The 23,412-nt window shown below is 38.3% G+C and overlaps 1 protein-coding gene across 1 annotated transcript; it reads left to right on the top strand.

Moving 5' to 3' along the window:
- Positions 1 to 9,251: 9,251 nt before the first annotated feature.
- Positions 9,252 to 15,469, top strand: plvapa (plasmalemma vesicle associated protein a). The gene is made up of 7 exons (XM_019348069.1): positions 9,252 to 9,570; positions 9,656 to 10,056; positions 11,408 to 11,474; positions 11,585 to 12,294; positions 13,121 to 13,745; positions 13,884 to 13,941; positions 15,150 to 15,469. Exons 1-7 carry the CDS (start codon positions 9,267 to 9,269, stop codon positions 15,181 to 15,183), a joined length of 2,199 nt encoding a protein of 732 aa, XP_019203614.1. The 5' UTR covers positions 9,252 to 9,266; the 3' UTR covers positions 15,184 to 15,469.
- The last annotated feature ends 7,943 nt before the right edge of the window (positions 15,470 to 23,412 follow it).

Genomic DNA, 23,412 nt, shown 5'->3' with positions numbered 1-23,412 from the left:
AGCAAAGGCAAAAAAAAATTATTTTTGTATATAAATAAATGTTGATGTTGTCCGACGGGATTGTGTGCTTCAATTTTACTTATAATGTGCCAAATCACTACAACAGACGAGTCAAGGCAATGCCGTCCAGAGTAAGGATCTTGTTAGACACTGTTTCTAAGATTTTTACGCCCCGTTACAATAACCTCAGTTTTATCTGAACTTAGAAGCAGAAAATTAAAGCTCATTGTGTGTCTAAGACATCCCGGCAGTTTAACCAATAAATGTGGGTATCATATACATAGCAGTGAAAACGTACGCTATGTCTTCTAAAGCACGTATAATGTAAACAGAACTGGTCTTTGCACAGAAGCCTGTGGAGCTTCATAATTAACCTCAGTGTGTGAAGAGGCCTCTCCATTTAATAATAGCTGTAATAAAATGTTATGGCCAACGGTGTTAAACGCTGCACTTCGGTCTAGCAGGGAAGATTTCAACTTTTCAATATGAATGAATGAAGGCTGAAAACTGATTAGATTAATGTCTGATGATCTCTTCTGTGCTTCTTCAAGTTTGTAACACCAAACATATTAAAGGTTGATATAAGGTTCACAGGAAGAGTTTAATTAGACACACGTTTACTGTTTTTCTTTGTACTCTTTCTTTCTTCACGTTTAATATGATTACTATCAGAGGAGAAAATAAACCTTGTGTAGTTTAAAAACTTTTTATTTAATCAAACTGTAATGTTGTTGAACTCTGACGGACGTGTCTTTTAATCTTGTCAACAAATCCCTAATCCTCTAAATGTGCCATTTATCATCTTGTAAAATGTTCCCTCTGCTTGAACATCTCCCCTGACACTCTCTGCTTCACCTGTCCTGTGCAGCTGGTCCAACCGCTGCCTCCTTAAACTTGTGTGTTTAAATCTCTTTACCTCTGTTGTGAACTTCACACAAAGTTTGTGGTAACAAAATCAAACTGAGGAGGATCTTGTTTGAAAAACACACACACACTCATGAGACAAAATAAAAACAGACTGCACAAAGCAAAAGCAGAGCCCTCACAGCTGATAGTACAAAACACAGTGACGACGTGCGTATTAGATACCCTCAGTCCCAAAAGCATAAATATGAAAAAATGGGATCACCAAGAATATCCTAAAAATGGCATTGAGGGGGGTGTTACAGTGAAAAAACAAAAAGCAGCCAAATTTTCATCTGAAAATGTTGAATTTTAGTAAAAACAATGCTCTGTAGTTTGATACTGTCGTTACAGACAAAGCGGATGTTTAAAGCCTTTGGACGCACATTTGAAATGCACTCATTCTCCTTATCAGCTGGAAACATTAAAGCCGTAAAATGACTTTTTCGAACGGATAAAAACTATTGAACAAACAGCAATGTTGAGCCTGTTCCAAATTTTGAATGTACATGTGTTGAAGGTCCGGGTCTTGTTGAATTATTAAACATACTTTCTTTAATTTTTCGAGCCACAAAAACAACAACTTTTAATTTTCTTCCGCTTGAGTCTCGGCCTCGGATAACTCTACTTATCATTGCTGAGTCAGTTGTCTGTTTGTGCAACTTTTTTCAAGGAGCCGTGGATTATTGGTAAGGGTGACTTTATGTGTTTAGTTACTTAAGTGGAAGTACTGTGGAAAGTTTTACCTTACATACAGGGCTGACAGTACAGGTTCTGAGGTAACTGTTTACAAAATGTTATAATCTATTCAAAGGTTCTTTGCAATTTTACATTGATAAACATTATCCTTAACATATTTGGCCCACATAAAGTACTATGGCCGTCACACTGTCATTTAGAATTGTTTAAATAACTCGTGTCTTAAGTCCTTCCATCACACAGAAAATAAAAACCCACATGGTTCACTTTTACATCACAAAATGTTAGAAATATAAGTCGTTCATAACAACCTGAAAGGTTGGGAGATTAAAATGCAAACCAACTGTAGCAGCAGTAGAAGACTATAATGTCACAGAGCACACGGTGTCTATTACTGTGTAAACATTTATAAATAAGATCTTAATTTTTTTAAGAAATAAACAGGTGGAGTGATCTTTATCAAAAGTGGAAGTTGCATCTGTGGCTAAACCACTGTACCCAAAAAAACTTTAAAAATCTACTGTGTGTGAGGCTGTGTGAGTAAAGCTTGCCCTTCACACCCTCGTGTAACAAACCATTTGTTGGAGGTTGTGGATTTGACACCTCAGCATTGTGAAAGTGAGGAAACACGTTTGTGGCTGAGCATAAGATTTCTGCTTACAACTTAGAATCTCACTTCTAAATGAAATTCAATTTTTTTTTGTTTTTTTAAGTGTGGCTAATGTATTATTTGACTTCTAAGGCGCACGCCCACACACACACACACACACACACACACACACACACACACACACACACACAAGAACAACAACAACACAGAGAAGAAGAAGACGGGATAGTTTTACTATGCATCATAAAAACACAATCATTCATCTTCCTTTCTGTTCTGGCTTTAGAATCATTGGTTGTTTACTGATCCGTACTTTGGGAGTCATACTGTTGTGATACTGGGGAGAAAAGGGTTTGATAGACTAAACCATTACACACAAAACTTCAAAACCTAGAGAGTGTGTGAGACTGCTAACTGTGTCGTTCAGCAATAAACTTATCTACAAATGTGTTAGTAAAGAAACTGCAAACTATAAAAGGAATCTGGATTTAAATAGAACATAGTAGTGATGGATTAAGTGCAGGAAACACTAGTATAAGGTGTCTATGGAACAAATCTCCTTCAGCGTTCAAATGACCAAAGTGAGGACTACAGGCGTTTCTCTCAGTTGGTTGTGTTTAGGGAAAAAGCAGCTAAATACACTGAGACTGCTCCACATTGTCAGTGAGTTAACTCTGGATATCTGTGGGTTTGTCAAACTTGGAGTGAACAAAAGCAGAAAAACAGTAAAAGATGCAGACAGTGAAAGTCTGGTTTATTTTATGAATAGAATGAAACATTTTACAGTCCACAGAGCAAAGTAGCATACATGATAAATAGATACACATAACACGGACAGTGAGAAGTAAAACTCATCGTCTTACCACATGTTATATTCTGTAAGCTTAAAATAAACCACAGAAATTAGTGTTTAGTGTTTTAAAGTCATCTATTAAAACATGAGTCAACATTACTGAAGTGACACTTTAACGATGCTTCATATCACAGTGTTTATGATGATAAAACATGTTCTGTCATTAGCACATGTCTGCGCTGTCACTTGTCATGAAAATGTCCAGAGCCTGGGTTCAAGCTTCCTCTTCAATCACCATTGATCATTAATAGGGCCACAAAAGATTTGTTACATTATGCCCATAAACAACATGCTTTTATAGAAATCATTGTGACACAAATATTTAGATTCTTGTTTCACAATGTGCATGAACTCAAAATCTTTAGAGTTTCATATTTATAAAGTATCGCAAAGAATACATTTATACCATTGTATGAGCTACACTTCTTGTAAAAAATAAACTGATTGATAATGCGTTTGAGAAAAGCTCCTGCTGTGACCTTCCTTCTGTGAGGGCACACACACGCACACTCACACACACTCACACTCACACACACTCACACACTCACACACACTCACACACACTCTCACACACACACACACACACACACACACACACACACACACAGAGAGAGAGAGAGAGAGAGAGAGAGAGAGGGGGAGATCATTAATACAAAGGATACAAAGGACAAGATCCTTACTCTGGACGGCATTGCCTTGACTCGTCTGTTGTAGTGATTTGGCACATTATAAGTAAAATTGAAGCACACAATCCCGTCGGACAACATCAACATTTATTTATATACAAAAATAATTTTTTTTTGCCTTTGCTTCAATTAGGATGTTTCTTTAAATCTACAACAGCTTCCTTTTCAAAAAGTTTACTGACATAGTAAGGATGTAGCTAGGGAACTCATTAAGTATGAGCAACAATATCACCTTAGGGACAGTTTCTACAATAAAGAGGAATTCATCATCTGCAGTTCATCAAAAAAGTGCCATATTAAAAACAATTCAGCAGACCCTCAGAGTGCGGATACAAACTGTTTTCAGCTGTAGAGGTAGAGGTATACTTCACGCACTTATCAACATGCAGTTTAGAGGCTTGCATTAGAGTGCATTGGTGCTTGGGCATCTTTTATATAGCACGGTTATACCATTGTGAAATTAGCTATATAAATAAGCTCAAGAGTCTATCGTATGTTTGTCATGCAATTAAAAAGCAAAGGATTCTTTTTACACATACAAATCTTTTTTACGCACGCACAAATTCTTTTTACACATACAAATCCTGATTTACAAGTACAAAATATTTATGACCACATTTTGAGCCCATAGAAAAAGGCTGAAAAACTATGGAACTACAGTTGGGATGTGTGAGTGCTGGGATGCTCTTGATAAGGAGGCCGCTTTTATTGTTTTATGACTTCTTTTGCTGACTGTTGGGGGCCTACCTGTAACCCCCTCTGTCTAACTGTTGCAGTGTGTGGCTAGTTAAGAATATGCGGTTTTTAGAAGTAACACAAGAAAAGTTTATTTCTAAAGGAATACCTGTTGTTCGTGGTGCTCTATTTAAAACTATTAGCCTCTGTGTCTTTTCAGAGCGCTAAAGAAAAAGTAAAATGCTCCTAAAACAGTTCAATCATCTATGTGTAATTAACAAGTCTTACTGTTGCAGTGTGTTTGTGACTAGTAGATAATTATAGGGCTAGTTGCATTAAAGGAACATTGGGGGTTGATACAGTGCTAGTGAGGCTAGGTGTGAATATGTGCTTTTAGAAGTATCACAGTTTATTTCTAAAGGGTTACATGTTGTTTGTGGTATTCTGTTTAAAAACTATTAGCCTGTGAAACTATTAGAATACTACTTATATATTTTTAAAAGCAGCTAGTCTGCCCACTTCCAGAATGTTTTTTTTTTGTTTGCACGTTAACATCTGCAGCAATATTTGAACATGAATATCTCAAAACCTGTTAAGGGTAAAAGCCAGAAATTTTTATTGGCCTTTCGTACCATAAAAATGACTCAGGACCTGTAATCTGGAATACACAAAAGAATATCTGAGTTTGGGCAAAGTAAATATAAAAAAAAAAAAATAATAAATCAAGCCATCCTGTAAAATCCCATATTAGAGCACACATTGATTTAAAAATTTCACTAGTGTCAATTTCAGGATGATATATTGTTGTACGTCACAAAAATGCTAAAGGAAACATGCAGAATACTTTTAAAATAGTCAAAAAATGAAAAAACATGCAATTTTCATCAAAATGTTAGGCTATATTGAACAAATATGACAAGTTGTGCCACAAAAACAAAAATATCAGTAGTCCTGTCTGAACAGAACAACATTCTCAAAGTTTTCCAATGGCACTCCAATTATAGCCAAGAAAATAATTTTGTTAAAGAGGTGCATATTTTTCATTCATGCACATTCGGAGTATAATAATCCAGGTAAAGCTTAAAACAACTTTCCTGATGCTTGGAGCTGCTACACACACATGCATTCAGCCACTACATTTCTAAGTAGATCCGTAGCTGTAGTAGTGTTTATTTTCCTCTGAGTGGCAGTGTGTCCCATGACGATTACTGTATGTGACTGTCTTCTTGCTGTGCCATCAGGACAGACATTACTTAAATGATTATCACTTAAAATGTGTCATTACTGATTACCAACCTGCTGCAGGTAAATGTATTAGAAATCTGTCAGTTTTGGTACGTTGTACACTGTAGAGGCCTGTGATTAATGTTACTGTTTAATCCATGAACTGATTTCTTGTGGTGACAAATTTGATATGTTTTAAAAATATGTAGGAAACTATAAAAGTAAACTGTGTAATATTTCACCCACACTAAAACTAAACTTTCATCATTCATAAGATCTAAAGAATGTTTTCTTTATATATATATATATATATATGAGAATTATTTATATGTGCTCATATTGTAGCACCAAGGTTTACTTTAACCACTTCCAAATGTGTTGTTGCTCATTTGCAGAAGCAGTAATTCTGCATTTTAAGCGAACACGCAAGCAGCCCTCAGTGGATTTTGTGTGGGTGTATGCCCTCTCCAGTTTCAAGAAACACGAGCATAATGGAGGTCTTCAGGTTTCAAGGAAAATAAAAAGCACAATGCAATACCTTCTCTTTGGTCTCTACAAACACCCCCCTCCTCCCCGATTAGTTTGAAAGGAAAACCGCTGGTGAATGACAGCGTGCAGCTTTTTTTACAGTGTCTGGCTGAATTTTGATATTTTTATTTTTCAATAAAATAACTAACAAATCCTGTTGAAGGGAAATATTTTCTGCCCGCCACGAGCCTGAAGTGTAATCTCAGCGCCTGGCACAAACATTTCAAGCTCCGTGTTTCTGTTAAAAGTGCTTAACCTCAGCTGCAGGAGCAGATGCTGCACACCTACATTAGCTGGTGCTGTGTGGGAGGAGTACACATTTGGCTTGTTCCCACATGAGGTGCTAGAAATTGCGGCTGTTTCACACTCACATGGGCAGCTGTTGATGACAGTTTTGAGGCTGAGAAATAAACAGAATTTGGTTTAAATAAACTGTTTTTGCAGTAACGTCTGCATTTTCTAACAAAAAAAGCTTAAGCGGCCTCATAAAATCATCGTTAATCATGACTTTGCATTTTTTTTTTAAATGATGCAGTCAAGTGAAATATAACTGTTATGTTCAGATGCCAGGTCTCTCTTGGAAAATGAGGAAATGAGATTTTTAATCTCAATGAGATTTTTTACTTGGATAAATAAAAGACTAATAATAATTTTAAAGAAAGATCAGTTATGTCAAAAAAAAGTTTTCCTTGGTTGTTGTTATTGTTACAACTGCATAAAGATCCAAATGTCTACCATGTTCTGAACAAACTAGACAATAAAATTAAAATACTTCTTTTTTTAAATTACCAATATTAATGGCGTAAAATCTCTCAGATAGATAAGGACTTTATCAAATGCACACTGGGGGAAATTCACTTGTTACCACAGCACAAGAGTCACAAGGTAAAGGTGAAATAGAGATATATTAGAAAACATTAAAAATAGCATTAAAAAACAAATAAGTTACAACTGAAAATGTTAAAAATCAGTAAAATCCAAGATTAATTTGTACGTTTTTATAAACTGTACCATAAATTAAACTACACTAAAAGACATGTCACAGAGTCTATTCTTTAATATTTGTACATAAAGTGCAGTGGGAATAATAATATATATAGACCTGTATTTATAGCAGGTATTTACCCTGTGTGTGTTGTACAGCACAGGACCTGTGATAACCCTTCATCCTACACAGGGGTGTTAACTCTCTCCTGCTGAAGGAGCTGCTCAGTCCCTCTATTTGGGAATTAGTGAAAATTCTTACCCATGATGGGATAATTTCATCATAACACTTTATTGATAAAGCACCTTTAAAAATAACAAACAGGGCTGATCAAAGTGCTGCACAATAACAGCAAATGTAAAAGACAAATACAGGCCAGGGGTGAAAGATACAGATCCAAAGAAAGACACATAGAAGTTAAACAACAAATGGGCGCATAAAAAGTAACTTAAAATCTCACACTGGGTTGAAGGTCAGGAAGTAAAAGTGTGCTTTTAAAAGAGATTTAAAACAGCAAGTGAAGGATCCTGCCTGACATGCAATGGCTAATCATTCCACAAGTTTGGAGCCATAACTGCGAAAGCTCCGTCACCTCTGAGTTTGTGCTGCGTCGCTGGAACAAATGAAAGAATCTGGCCTGCTGGCCTAACTGAGACAAGAAATTTGTGTGCAGAAGTTGCAGATGAAATGGTCTTTCGGTCAGTGTGAGTGTCACAATCTAGGTTAAATTTGGAAAAGAAAACATTTGGTCACTGGGAAATTTGTCTTGTGGAGTGTGATGTGAGAAGATTGATAGCCATGTGTCTGTCTTATAAATATGACATTATCTACAAGAAACATTTCCTTGACTGTTAACGGTCAGCTCAAACACTTGATATTTGATTTACAGTCTTTGTGATGGGAGTCCTGCTGTGAAAGACGCACCCAAAGCAAAGAAATCACACAAAACTGGACCCTATGAGCCCTTCCTGTTATTTATGTCACAAAGGAACCTGAAATTCACATGTAGGGAGATTTTCTCATGTTCAAAGGCAAAGAATGGTGTTGAACCACATTTTAGTGGCTCATCACCATCACCACTGGAGTCCGACTTCACTCCAGCTTGCTGGACAAATGCATGTGATGCCTGCAGTTCGGGCTTCACGTGTTTAGTGTACACTGGAAGTCAGTGAGGCACATAAAACATAGCTCTCTGTGCTGCTCGACCAGGTCGGCATCACCATGATTCCAAAAATAAAAATACAATGGAAACTGGACCCACTATCTAGATCAGGGGTGGGCAATCTCAGTCCACGAGGGCCGGTGTCCCTGCAGGTTTTAGATGTGTCCTCGAACCAACACAGCTGATTTAAATGGCTAAATTAGCTCCTCAACATGTCCTGAAGTTCTCCAGAGGCCTGGTAACGAACTAATCATGTGATTCAGGTGTGTTGACCCAAGGTGAGATCTAAAACCTGCAGGGACACCGGCCCTCGTGGACTGAGACTGCCCACCCCTGATCTAGATATTTTTAAAAAACAAACAAACCACTTCAACCTCAATTAAAACACCCTTATTATCTGTGTAATCTGTATCCTGTGTTTGTTGAGTCTTTTCTGTAGATTCTTGGCAGCTTTGGACATCAGCAGTTCCTCTGCAGTGTGCCACTTCCTGTCAAGATGAAGCTTGACATGTCAACAATAGCGTCCAGGACAAAAGTTGGGATTCTCACTCTTACATTTCATTTTAAATCGCCTGTGTGTGCCGTAGTGCATGTTTGTGTTATGACAGAGGGAAGTGTGCTGACGTCATTGTGTTGGACTGAGACTCGAAGCATCAAAGAGCCACTGAGTAAGACTCTTAGAGGAGCATCAGGAGCCATTGTCCTCCTTGTCAGCTGCGTGATGGAAATCACTGTTTATGATCCCATGAAAGATGGATTTGGCAGATTTACAGGGAAGCTCCACGCAGTCAGTCCAGTGAGGTCCTTGGAGCCCTGGGTATTTGGGGTTTTTTCAGCAGGTCTTAAATTCTGACTCAACCAATTGCAATGAGGTGCATTTCGCAAATTACAGTAAAAGAATTTATTAATTTTTTCCCAAGAAAACATTTGGCTCATAAAGTATGCAGAGGGGTCATCGTGTGTTTGATAAACTCTGCATAGGTGTGGACGGCCAACGGAGGGAGGAGACCGGGAACAGGACCATTCCCATTATAGGAAATGTGTGGTCAAAGGTGTTTATAAACCCTTCCCCAAGTTTACACCCAGTACACAATCGTTTCTATTCTCTTGTAGCACAACTGCAAAGAGGAAACGTCTGGTCAGGATCTGCAGCATTATTGGGCTTCACTGGAAGACTTTACAAGAAATGGGGTGTGAAATCAGCCGGACAGCCTGAAATAATTCAGCATTATCATCTGTCTCCTGGTAACTCTCAGATTTTGGACTCGCTTTAAGCCCTTCGTTTTGTTTTGTTTTTGTTTTTTGTTTGATTTTTTACTCTGCTTTACAGCACCCATGTACAGCAGCGGCTATTCCCAGGTCTCCAAGCACAGCCCACAGGCTAAAAAAACGATGCAGTACCGCTCCAGCAGCAAGAGTTGCGGCTACTACATGCGCATCGTCTTCTTCTTCTCCTCGCTCATTCAGTCTCTTATCATAGTTAGCCTCGTGCTCTTTCTTGTCTATGGTAAGACGCAGGACTCTGCATGCCAAGAACGCACCCAGGACCTGGAGGAGCGCTTCAGTCAGCTATCCTTGGAGAATGTGGCTCTCAAGAAGCAGAGGACAAACTTGACCAATTTCCTCAATGTCACCCTGACTGCGAAGGCTCGGATGGACTCCGACCTGGCATTACTGCGTCAGTACACCAATATGTCAATTCTGTATTTCCACGAATGCGAACAGAAGCTGGTGAGGAACTGAGCTTTTTACAATACCTATATCTTTCTTCTATGTCTACCTTCTTATGTGTTATCTAATTTAATTAATGAAGCTTTCATCTTTTTAATAAGTAAAATTACAGATGATAGGAAAAGATAATCAATACACCTGCAATGTTTTAGCCAAGTTGATGCAAAATAATAATAGAATTAATAATATTTCATTTGTGCTTCACAGTTTGGATGAACTGCACATTAACGATAAATCTACAGGTTCAAACATACAAACTGTCAAATATACGGTCTTACATTCACTCCTGCATGCATGCTTACACACACACATCAGAAAAACAAGAACAAAGAAAAGCTATAAAAATGTGCTTTCATCATTCATCAAGCAAACCACATATTCAGCCAGGCTGAGGATGGCTGTTCCAGAGTTTAGGAGCCACAACTTCCAAAAGCGTGAACACCTTTAGACTTGCCGATGACTGGAGAGTCCAGCTGATGGAATAAGGTCTAAGCCGATCTGCTGTAGAGGCAGGAGGCTGGCTTTGTACCAGCTGAGCTTTGTTTAAATGCCACAGCTTACCTAAGTATTGCTGACCATTTCCATCTCTTTATGGCCAAGCTGTACCTATCTTCTCATGGTCAAATCAGAGCTCTACATATTAATGACATTTGAAAATGAATTCTGAATTTCTCAGTGAATGGCAGCAAGATTAAATGTAATATTTGCTGGCGAGTTTTTTGTTTGCACCAGTTGGAGACAGGCTAAGGAGGACACAGAGGTGTACATGCAATGATTTACAATAATCTGGACGGGGGGGGGGACGACATAATGACTGACCTCCTCAGAGAAGCTGTCAGGTCCAAACACCAGAACCTCAATTTTGCTGGCATTAGGATGCAAGAAATCTGAAGATATCAAAATAGTAATGGCAGTGAGGCATTTACCCAAGGTGGTTGTACATGTTAAAAGGTGAAAGTCTATGATAGTTGTACCTGTATTTGAGTGGGATTTTTTATGGGCCATGCTGAGGGTTAGTTAAATGTTTGTAGATAAAATATATGAACCCCAGTGGTTCAGGGTGAAGATGGTCCTGGTTAAAAAAAGCTCCAAGAAGTTACGCAAGGACATAAAATTGTCCACAAAGGGAATGTGTCCATTCCTGCTGTATAGAAGTTGGCAGAGACCGCTGAGCTTCACACCACCAAAACTGGAGATGAATCAAAATGATCATAGATCCATAGAACTTTAGCTCAAATGGCATAATATTTCTTGCGACTGGCAAACCTGAAGTTTTAAAAATGTGTTTTTTCACTCTGTTTTATAACAAATCCCTAACACTCTGTTTTTTTGTTTGTATTAATGTCAACAGCTACAGTTCAATACTGACCTGCTCTCATGCAGACTCTTACGATCGTCCCCATGCCCCATGCCAAGTGGTAAATATGATATGTCTCCAGTGCAAGCCCCAAAATAAATACATTAATGAATTTCATGCAGCTGTGACTAACTTCGTATATTGTTGTTCTTTTCTATTTTTTGTTTAAAGCTACAAATCTTAATACTTGTAACTGTGGGGCGATGGTCGAACAACTGAAAGCTAGGTTTCAGCTTGTGAATTCCAACTTCACCCAGTCAGTGCAAGCCATGAAGATGGAAATGGAGGAGATTGCCAAAGAAAGGGACAACCTCAACTTGGAAACCATAAAGCTGAGGAGGGATATCGCCACAAAAGAAAAGCAGATACAGATCTACGAGAAAACATCCAAAGATGAGTTTTCCCAGTCCTTGGGTTCGGTCTACAATGTTTCCAGGGCTTTTCTGCACAAGATCGATTCGCTCTTCCCTGCACACATTGCCTTCCAGCTCACCTGTCCAAAACAGAGGGAACACCTGGAACAGATCCGCTCCAACTGCACCAACCTGTCCAGAGAGGTCGAAGACAAGCTCCAGCGTTACATGGACACCGTGGGAAATCATGTGGCAGGCATTCAGAATGAGAACATCCGCTTGAAGGCTGAAAACTGGCGATTCTCTGAAGACTACCGCTCGTGCAGGCAGGAGTACGCAGGCATGGTTGAGCAACACAAACAGAACCTAGACAAACTTCAGCAGAAGCACGATCTGGACCAGGAGAGACTCCTGAAGGAAAAGAAGAAGCTAAGCGGAGAGAAAGAGGTCTTAGAAAGCACCGTCAATTATAACGCTAAAGCGATTGAGAGCCTTATGCAGCAAATCGAAATTCTCAACAAGTCCAGGGTAAGAACGAACACCCGAGACTGATTGATATGCTACATAAGCCCCGCTTTTTGAGCTCTTTTGTGTTCTTAATCCAGATGTTATATAAAAACTTGGATATTTCAGGGAAAAAAACCCACTTAGTCATCAAAGACCTAATTTAATTTTCAACTGAGTCCTTCATCCTTCCAAAGCTTTTCTCGGGGGAACTCAATGACAACTGCAGACAGAGTTTCATGCTATTATGAAAAGTGATCCCATACAATTTGTCTGTATATTTTGTTGTAGATTTTCCTATAAAACTATTGATAAGTGCAATGATCTGCATTTGTTGATACAACAACTAGCTGATTTTGTGCAAAAACGTTAGCACTGCTGTTAATGACAGCCTCTGCAGTACAGAGCAAGTGCAGGAATGGTAACATAGAAAAAAGCCCATGCCTCACCTCTTTGAGATAATGAGGTGTTATATAAGGTGGATGAGATCAAAGCAGCATGACTGGTTGTTGGAAATGATCCAGCCTCAACTCCAGCAAGTGCAGAAGATGAGGGGGCAGCGGGGTATTGTCTGCCAGTAAAAAACTAGAGGGCAAAGAGGTGAAAGCAGGCAAATGTTTCTGCCTTTCGTGTTGAGTGTCTGCTATTGTCTGAGGAGAAATTTCGAACCTAGATGTGAAGCTTAGTGCAGTTTTGTGATTACTGAGGAAAAGTTTTTTCTTAAAGCAGAACATGATTTCATTGTTTTGATATTTTCTCTTGATTCACATGTTTTGTTGTGTTATACATAAATGAAAATTGAAGGCTCTATTTTCTCTCATGTTAAAACTGAACATTTTTGATTTTTCAGACTGGAGCCCTGGGCCATCAGCCAGGCATACCAGTACAGAATCGCTGGGCTAGTTCTTACTCTCCAAGCTCTACCAATTTCGGTCAGCAGGGTAAGACAGGGTCAACTGGACTGTTAGGCCAAGGCTCACTTGGATCATTCAATAAACCTGCATCAACTCTACTGGGTGCAACTGGAGCAACCTCCTCAAATACACCCTTGTCCACTGGGTCAAGAGTCAGCTCTCCTGGGTCAGGAATCAACAATCCAAATCTTAGCTCAGGTGGAATAGGCTCAAATAACCCATTACTGAGTGGGAGAGGGTCTTCATCCATCGGGTCTTCCTCTGGGTCATCAGTGTTGACTCCTAACCTTAGCTCAAATCCGTTTTCCTCGAATAAGCAAACATCAAATACAAGAAGCTCTGGCTTTGGATTAGGTTCATCCTCCTCCTCTTCCTCCTCCTCCTCCTCCTCCTCCTCCTCATCATCATCATCATCAACAAGTAAAACTACCTTTCCTTGGTTTGGGAGCAGTAACTCAGGTCAAAGTAAGACACCAAGTGTACCAGGGAGAGGAACATCAAGTGGTACCAGTACTGGAGCTGGATCACCATTTGGTGCAGGAAAACCCAATGGAATGACAGGTATACCCTTTAAGCATAAATAAATACATTTGTTTTACTCTTATTTATTATTCTCATTGTCAAACATCTAAATCTATATGATTAATAACTCATGGCGAGGTAATGATAAACCCCTATTTTCTTATGTTTAACAAATAGGCAACATTGCTCAGCACATACAAAATCTACAACGCCTGATCAACCCGCCTGGCCCACAGTAAGTATTGTATTTATTCTGAGAATTATAATTTATTGCAAGTATTGTAAGTTGCTGATTGCTGATTCCTCCTACATGATCAGGAGGTGAGCAACCAAGATGGCACATGGGTTCATCTTGAGCCCTTGAAGGTTCTTACCTATGTTGCTAAGCGAACGCCTAGCAACAGGCTAAAATGACCTCATTTAAGCATTTCTCCACCTATCTATCTGCGTCTGCATCCACAAAAGCTGAATGGCACATGGTATATTATTGCATCATCATGTTGCCTAGCAACCTTGTAGAAAAATAGGTTAAAATGACCCTTTTTATGCATTTATAAACCTTATAAAAGCATTGCATCATTTTCCTTTCACGGTCAACAGCACAACCAGGCCAAATAATACTGTAGAATGGGCATGTACTAGTATTGTTATTATACTAATGTTCAAAAGGTTGGCATCAGAAAGAAACGTGCAGGTTCTTAAAGAAAGGCACAGGGCAATAAAATATGACATTAAATGTTGTAAATGACCATTATTAATGCAGGATTATTTAAAAATAAGTTAAAATCAACATCAGCCATCACTTATGTTTTACTTAATGCTGAAAAGGGTGCTGATTAAAGAAGCAACGACTTTGACTTTGAATGTCAGCCTTTTGGGTTTGATTATAGACTCTTAAAGACATACAACAGGGTATAATACTCTCTTCACAAACCTGCACAGTCTAGCTCTTACTAAATTAAGTTGCCAGCTGAAGACCTGCAAGTCACTCAAACTAGAAACACTTGTGGGTTATTTGTGCACCAAATAAAATTGAAGAAGCAATGCATTTGCTCACGTACGTGAATGCGGCATCATCACGTACGTCATGCACTTTTTAAGCAAATGTGCTGCTTCTTTAATCAGCATGGCAGATTTCAGCCTCTGCTAACGTGATTAATTGGCCTTTTTAGACAAACCATTTTTTTTAGGTAACACAATGTGCGATGGAACACCTTACCAAAAATAATATTAAATACATAAAATAAAAAATTTAATACATAAATGTTTTAAAGTAGGTTTATATGTTATTTCTAAATAGGTTATATCAAAATTTTCTAGAAGACCCTTGTGTATAACACAGATTATCACTAAAGTTATCCTTTAACAACATGTTGCAGGTTTGATGTACTTCCACTTTATATACAATACCAAATTTTTGTCTTTCTTTCTTTCTTTCAACAGGGAGAAACAAGAAATCTCCAGAATGCTGGGTTAACCGTATCATTTTTATAATCTGTTGTTATCTGTTACACATGGCTTCTCATATTGAGTTCTCATATTGTCTATACATAAAAGTACTGTATAACACGCTCTGCTTACGACAGGTAATGTTTCAGTATGCATGTATGAAATCCATTCCAATAACTTGCACTTTTACATTTAAAATGTGAAGCTTTGTCATGCGTGTATGAATAATGGCATGTAGTATTTAGTATATAGTATTTTTACACTGTAAATACAAAGATAAAAATAAAGGTTTTGTTTAAGCCTAAGTATGTAAACTGTGCCTCTGGTCTCCATTTCTCTGTCTCCTTGTCTTGTTCTTTATAAACAAAGCTATTTAAAATATTATCCCATTCAGATCCGGAAAGAACTGTTTGTTTCTGTGTGCGTCACCTATTGTGTAACTAATTGTCTGCAGATGACTCCCAAGCCCCTCCTGTGACAGCTTATTGGCAACACGGTTTAATCCTTCCAACATGTTTATGTTTACCTGCCAACTTGTTAGTATGGAGGCAGAGAAAAATGGTAGGAATTTCTTGACAAGCACTTAAAAACAGTGCGTAACCTCCTTACGGCAGAGAACACGGATATCCATAATCTAAATAAGATCTTAAAATACCTCTCATTGAAAAAAAAAACAGGTGGGAAAAGACGGAGCAATTGCTACATGATGAGTGGTCTGACCACACCTTAAACAACCTTAGACATAGCAATCAGATTTTATCTTCTTTCTCCGATCACAGCCTGAATATTAATACAGCAGCTTTAATACAGACAAAAATATAAACAAAGCTACTGGTCTTGGATTAGTTTCATACAAAGGTCCATTTTATTTGGACCCCAACAGCTTCAGTGTGGAGCCAACATGGTCCAGTGGGGAAAAAACATCTTGAGAACAGACAAACATCCTGTTCAAAGAACTGTGAAAGGATGGGGACATGCTGTTAATTCAAGAATCAAAAGGGTATTTGTATTGGTGCCAATTAAATACAGCACTTAGGCTTGGGCGAGAGGGATAGGATATCCTTTGTTTAACAGTAGTGTTTTCCACATTTAGGATGTGAAATGCAGGAGCGCCAATCAGGGTATTAAAGGTCAGATGGTTGGATGCTACTGGGAGTCTCTTTATTGGATGCAATGGGACACAGGATGTGTTAAAACTACTTACTGGAAAATTATCTTGATGATGCTGGTCTAAACAAGTCTGTTTCCTGTCATGTCATCTCATTTTCCTGCCCCGTACATCATTTGTGTATTCTACGTGCACAGTTCACCACTGAGCATTGTCTGACTGACACAGTGGTCAATAACAACAATTGTTATGCACTTTCTATAATTTCTCATCCAGTTCAGGCTTGTCATAGGGCAAGAGGTGGGGCAGACTCTGAACAGACTACGAGGCTACAGGCTTAGTTTGAACTTTCCCACCTTACATTCTGTAAATTTAATTTATGCTTGAACAACTCCCTGAAGGTTGTTGTATTCATATTATTCCTTTTAACAGAACTAAAAATAAAGTATTATAAATATGTTAACATGTCATAAAGTGAACTTTATCACAGAACAATAGGACATACGAGATATACTTCATTCGAGACACATACAAGAACAATGTAACGTTACTTTTTTCTAAATTAAACTTTATTGACAAGTAAATTGTCAGGTGAAGTCAGGTCTGATGGTTTAGGAGTTATGGTGAGTTGTGTCTGCTTACAATACAAAGGTCCAAAGGATATGTTGATCAACTTTATCCACACATTTAACTTGTGCACTTGTTGGCACGAACTTGAAACTGACAAAATCTTATGTAAGTTGTCCAAAACTGTCAAATTTGCTGTAATGAGTAAATTTCCCCAGTGTGGCATTAAATAAAGTCAATGTCTAAGATCTTCCGTAAGCAATGCATGTCACTTTTTTTTTCAAGCTTTCTGTCACTTTGCCAAAACTGGACACAGTTTGAAATAAAGTGTAAGCAGTCTATCCACACATGTCCTGTTTTTTTGTTTGTTTAGGTTTTTAAAAATCTTTTAAAGCCTGAAACATGAAATAATTGCCAGGAAAGGTTTAGTGAACCATCTGACCATTTGTTTAAAAAAATAATTACATTTAAATGCTACATCTGGCATTTTTTAACTGCTTGTCTCAAAAAGTCACAAAAGACATGTATCAAATACGATACGCTGGGTGTTTAAGCAGGTCATTATTAAGGCCAGATGTACGTCTGGGTAAAAGCTAATCCAGCACATGCTCAGGTTAAGACTAGATAACATTCACACAGTCACTGCTGGCTGTTGACTGGGGATCTTGACCCTAAGAACTCTGGTCATTACTTACAAAAATATGAGGCATTTGTGCCACAGTCTGAAGGACCACCTCCCTCTACTTCCTATAAGGCAGGAAATTGTAAGGGTGGTTATGATTACGACCTCCTTCCTCACCTGGGGCTTCAGGACTGTGACTCTTTTGTCCGTGCATGCTAATGTCCCCTTTTTTACTGTGACTTCTAATTGCATTTCCTGTCTGTTGGGCTGTAGCTGCCGTCACACGGCTGCCCAGGATGGAAAAGACATCATGGAGCAAAACCCCTTTTTTTTGTCCATCAACACTGCAGAGTCTAGAGGGGAATATGAGGCTTTTTTTTCTGTTTGTTTTTACATCCTTCGGAGCAACCCTGACCTTCACCTTGACTTCGTTCAGCAGAAATGTTATTGGAAGAAAGGCGAAGATTGTTTTGTTGTTAAAGACAACAGGTTGCTTTCATATAATCTTTGTTTTAACAGCTAGACCTTTATGTTTTATGAAGAAACATGAAGTTCAAATGGTGACGTCAATATAATAAAATGCTCCACCTACAACTTTTCTTTATTTTACTGCCCCAACACGAAGACCACAATAATACCTTTCATTAAACTTTATATAGTAAATTATGTACAGATGTGTCTGTGTGTGTCTCTTAATTTAATGAAAGTACTAAGGCTGTCAGATTGTAAGTTCTGTATTTTTGTTTAATGTCATAGGCCTGTCATAATAGCTGTACTCTTCTACTAATTGGCAGGTTGATGGTTTGATCCCTTGTTTCTTCAGTCTGCATCCAAAACTATCCTTGGGCAAGAAACCAAACTCCGAGTTTCTCTCTGATGTTCGATACAAAGCACTAAGGCATAGAAAGAAGAGTTTGTATCAATAGATGAATTTTTTTTTTTAATTTACTGGCTTTTTTATCCAGTTGAAAAGCTCATGGTCGGGTTCAGCTTGAATTGCTGGACAGATGGAATTTCATTATGACTGATATGATGCAGAAATCACTGCTGAATCAATCGTTACCAAATGTTTGAAGCAAAACTGTAGCAGTTTCACTACTTCACATCTCAGCTGGAATGATTGATTTCTCTGCCAAATGCATATCAATTTAAACACATGTACAGTAGTTTTGCTCTAATGTTCTTTATGAACACCGTGAAAGTCACATTTGTGCAGTTATTCGCAGGCAGACTTTGACACTTTCCACTTTAAGACCAACACTTACTTGAAGCTCCTGTGATGACATCTCCTTTTTTTTGCATCAAACAGTCTTATAACTATTACTTTCCAAAATCTATTTGGATTAATGAATTGCACTGGAACTAAAATTAACACGTTGCAAGTTGCAGTCTGAATTGTCCTAAAAGCGAATGGCAGCAAACCGCATATGGACCAAGGTTAAAGGACAAAAAAAGAGTCAATGTAAAAGCTAACATCAATTTGCAAAAATGCTCAACATGGAAAAGCTAAACATGGTGCAGCTGAGACTAATGGAAAATCCATTTATCCTCCATTTGATTGGTTAATGAATCAAAGTAAAATGTAGACTTGATGATAATAAAATAACAATATATCAATGTGTAGTGAAAAAGTGAAGCAGTTTGTTGATTCTCTTGTTGAGAGGCAAAATAATTCAACAGAAAGTGCTGCATAGCAGAAACATTTACTGTTGTCTGCTAGTGTATCTGCAATATGTAACAAAGGGAAGCTGTACAAACAAGAAGCAAAAAGCCGGCCCACTCAAACCTGTTTACAAGAGGGTGCTGTTTATCTAATCAATTATCCCTCACATGCTGAGAACTCTATCCTACAGCAGGGAATATAGAGAAGATTATTGATCATCCAGTCTGCTAAGGGTAACAGTAGGTGCTGTATACATTACACACCTTAGAGAGGACATCACTCATCGCACAAAGCTCTTGAAGTTGTCACATCTGTTTATTTTGAGCAAAGCAGAAAATAATTAAGAACAAATGGCGAACTCGGTGAAAAATCCTCTCTTTCAGATGTCACTGATAATATCTTAAATTCATATGGGTATTTTTCAAAGGTTGTGCGACTCCTGGAGTTCCCCATTTAAATCATAAAAAGTTATGACAGAGGTCCAGTGCTACGACCCGGTGCAACACGCTGATAACAAAATTGGTCTGATAACAAAAATCTGTATCTCAGTCCGTGACAATGACAGCCCCTTCCTTATTTTTGCTTAATATTACAACAGTTTATGCGTTTGTTTATCTCAGTGTGTCATAGACCTGTAGTGTCTTTCTTTCAATGCAATAAAAGGGTTTCAGGTTCACATATCAACTTTGCAGCAGAAACATCCTTTATGACGCTAACCTGTGTACTGCTTCCATCTAGTGTCTGTGCCAGTGTACTGCTATACTAGAACACAAGGGTGTCACGAATGCCCGTTTATCTTTCTTTTGATTGTTTCTTTTTTACCTGCCTGAAAGGTACACCAGTTTACAAAGCAGGAAGTTAATGCAATTTATAAAACCCGAAGTTTGGTTTATTTTTTACCAAGTAGTAGCCTATACTGGCATACAAAGTCAAGAACAGAAAATAATCAACAGTACTCCATTTTTATCTCTAACTTCAACTTACTGCCAGCGCAGAAAGGCAGACACAAAATCTCTTTCAGAGCTGAGGGACAATTTGTCAGGTCCATGTGCTGACATGACAGTGAGAACTGTGGCAGGCAAACAGCTGTGCCTTTGTGTGACAACACCAGCAGAAGGTGTGAATGAATAATAGATTCAAATAGCTCTAATTATTGTATCCAGCTGAACGCTTTCTTTTATACTGCTCGTGGAAAACGATGCACACATATTTAAATACAACACCATATGCTATTATGAAAACCTTAATTATGACATTATTAATGCTTCATATTGTTTTTCTTCACAAAAAAATAAGAAAATTTACTGGGCTTGTCGATTGACTCACCATAAACATTATAAATTACGCCTTTATTTTATGCTATTATTGCCTTAATTCTTTGTGGTTTGGGTTCAACAAGGTGCTGGAAACTTTTCTCAGAGGATTTTGCTCCATATTGACATGATAGTGTCACACAGTTGCTGCAGATTTATTGGCTGCACATACATGATGCAAATCTCTTGTTCCAACCACATTCCAAAGATGCTCTGTTAGATTGAGATCAGGTGACAGTGGGGCGGTTTGAGTTTAGATAACTCGTTGTCATGTTTGAGATGATCTGAGATTTGTGACACTGTGCGTTATCATACTGAATGAAACCATCAGAAGATGGGGACACTGCCGTCATAAAGGCCTGAACATGGTCAGAAATAATACTCTGGTAAACTGTGGTGTTTAACTGATCCTCAAGACAGGCTCAAAGCGTGCCAGGAAAATATCCCCCAAGCATTTACACCACCAGCATCGTGAACTGCTGACACAAGGCAGGATAGATCCATGCTTTTGTGCTGTTTATGTTAAATTCTGACCAAACCTTGAGGGGCACATATGCATGAGTAGTCTTTATGGGCCCTCTCCGTTCTTTATCCATATCTTACATGATTTTATTTTATTTTATTTAAACAAATAATTTAGCTCATAACTGTACACAATAATCTGTAGTGTAGCCATTCATGAGCTGCTTTTAAAAACACATAAGACCAAATGTCTGCTCAGTTTGAAAGATCCACACATTTCTACAATTACATTATGTTTCAATGAGTTTTGCTTGGAGTATCCAGCTTAAGTGTGTATTATTTTCTTCATTTATATTCAGTATTTATTATTTTCTTAGCATAAAAAAAGCTTAAAGTGCAATCTTAGCTTTCTAACATGCTCTGTCCTCTCCTCATCCTTCCCATCACCCCAGGGTAACCCTCATTTTGCTTTCTCTTTTCACTTCCATCATCCTTTATCACAGCGGTCCCCAATCCCCGGGCCACGGACCGGTCGTTTGGTACCAGGCCATAAGAGTTGAGGCTTGGGAGTGAAATTCAAGGTTTTCAGGGCTTTTATCGGTTTTTAGCGTTATGTTTTTATCGTTTTTATTGTTAACTCGGTTTCCCTGGGTCATTTCTCGTGTGTTGTGAAGAAATCTTCTTCTTTTTTTTGGTACAAGTACTGGTTTTATTTTGTTGTATTTATCCGTGACACCTTAAACGCCGGTCCATGAAATATTGTCGGACATAAACCGGTCCATGGCACAAAAAAGGTTGGGGACCGCTGCTCTAACAGATCTCCTCTATCACTGTCTTCTAGACAAAATGAAGCATTCAGGACTGATTGCAGCCCCTTAACCTTACAGGATCATGCTGTTTTCAACCTGTTTGGCACTAAGGCACATCAGAGGTCAAACCAGATCATCAAGGCAAACCAGAATCATTATAAATGTACTTATCTTGCTAATTGTGTGTAAAAAGTGAAAATAAGTATCCATATTTACTTGTTTCCATGAAACTCTAATGACAGTATTGTACATGTCTAACAGCACTGTGTTGAAAGTCAAATTAGTTTTACGATATGTGCGATGATGTAACAGCCGCCGTCTGTTAGTGTTCCTTTGATGTTATCAAACATGAACGTTATACAGCAGTTTTTTGTTCTTGTGAAAACTGGACGATTTAGCAGAACATGAAACTGTGAGCGTACACGCGGACATATTTGTGTCCTGCCTGGTGGTGCTTCATAAGAACTAACCAAAGGTAAATAAATGCATCCGTCGCCATATAACTGACTACCTACATACTTTATTATTATTATTAATTAAGAAGCAATGTCTTTGTGTCATTTTAAAATACTATTTCATCAGCCTGAAACACTTGCTCAGAAATGCCTTGTTTACATCAGGGCCTCACTGGTCCAACATAAGCTGAAGCTGAAGCTGCTATTGATAGAAAAGACTGAAATAACTTTAAACTGCTGCTACATGCGCTCAGCTAGTATCACATAATCTAGAAAGGGACCTGCTTCAGTCTCTGGCTGTTTCTGAAATGAATGTTCCTGTGTTAATAGAGTAAAGTTGTGCTGGCTAACTCTGATAGAAGCACTGGCTCACTGTCTTTAGCAAATGCTCTTAGCTAAACCATTCTTAACCTGTTAGTTGTGCTCTGCTCACCTTTGTTTTGAAAGAAGTCTGTTAATGGCTCATTTCCCTCATTTTGCTTTCTTTCCCTGTACTTTTTTTCTGTTGTTTTTTGACACCCCAAATTTGATTCCTTGGTTTAAGAGATGACTTTAGGTGTGCATTATCAGTCAACTGTAAAGGTGACCCAAGCGTGGGGTGAATGAAATGATTTCGTGTCAGCACATTTATTCAAGTACTACAAACAAAAACAAACTTTTCATTCCTGTAGTTGAGGCTCTCATCCGTCCAAAGTCTTCCTCTGCTACAACTTCCATGCTACCATCTGAATGTCACAGGCTCATCAGCCTTGCCAACGTTTGTCCAATCTTCTTTTGTCTAGTTTTGGTGAACGTGGGCCAACTGTGGCTTCAGTTTCCTGTTGTTAACTGACAGGAATGACACATGGTGCGGTCTTTTGCTGCTGTAGCCCATCTGCTGCAAGGTTCAATTTGCTGTGCTTTGAGAGATTCCAAGTCACTTAAATCATATTTCTTCCCAATTCTAATGCTCAGAAATGTGTCACCAGAGGGTGGCCAGAAAATACCAACATGCACATTTTTTATTTTGTTCTGAGCAACAGAAAGTTCACAGAAGCAGTGGACCTGTGAGCTCATGAGAAATAAACGCTTTCTTCCTTCTTCAGTTTTGTTAAAATTTTATTTGAGAATTGAGTTTGTGCTTACTTACATGAATGCTTTGATGTCTTGGGAAATATTCATGTGCACTTCTTTATCGAACAGGGAAATGGTTAGTGTGGCTTGACCTAATTAAAATGTGACATCATTATTTTGTTTTTGTTTTTCATTTTTTGTTTTG

The sequence above is a fragment of the Oreochromis niloticus genome, linkage group LG18, assembly GCF_001858045.2.
Source record: "Oreochromis niloticus isolate F11D_XX linkage group LG18, O_niloticus_UMD_NMBU, whole genome shotgun sequence".
NCBI lineage: Eukaryota > Metazoa > Chordata > Actinopteri > Cichliformes > Cichlidae > Oreochromis > Oreochromis niloticus.
This window is presented reverse-complemented; position numbering and strand designations above follow the sequence as displayed.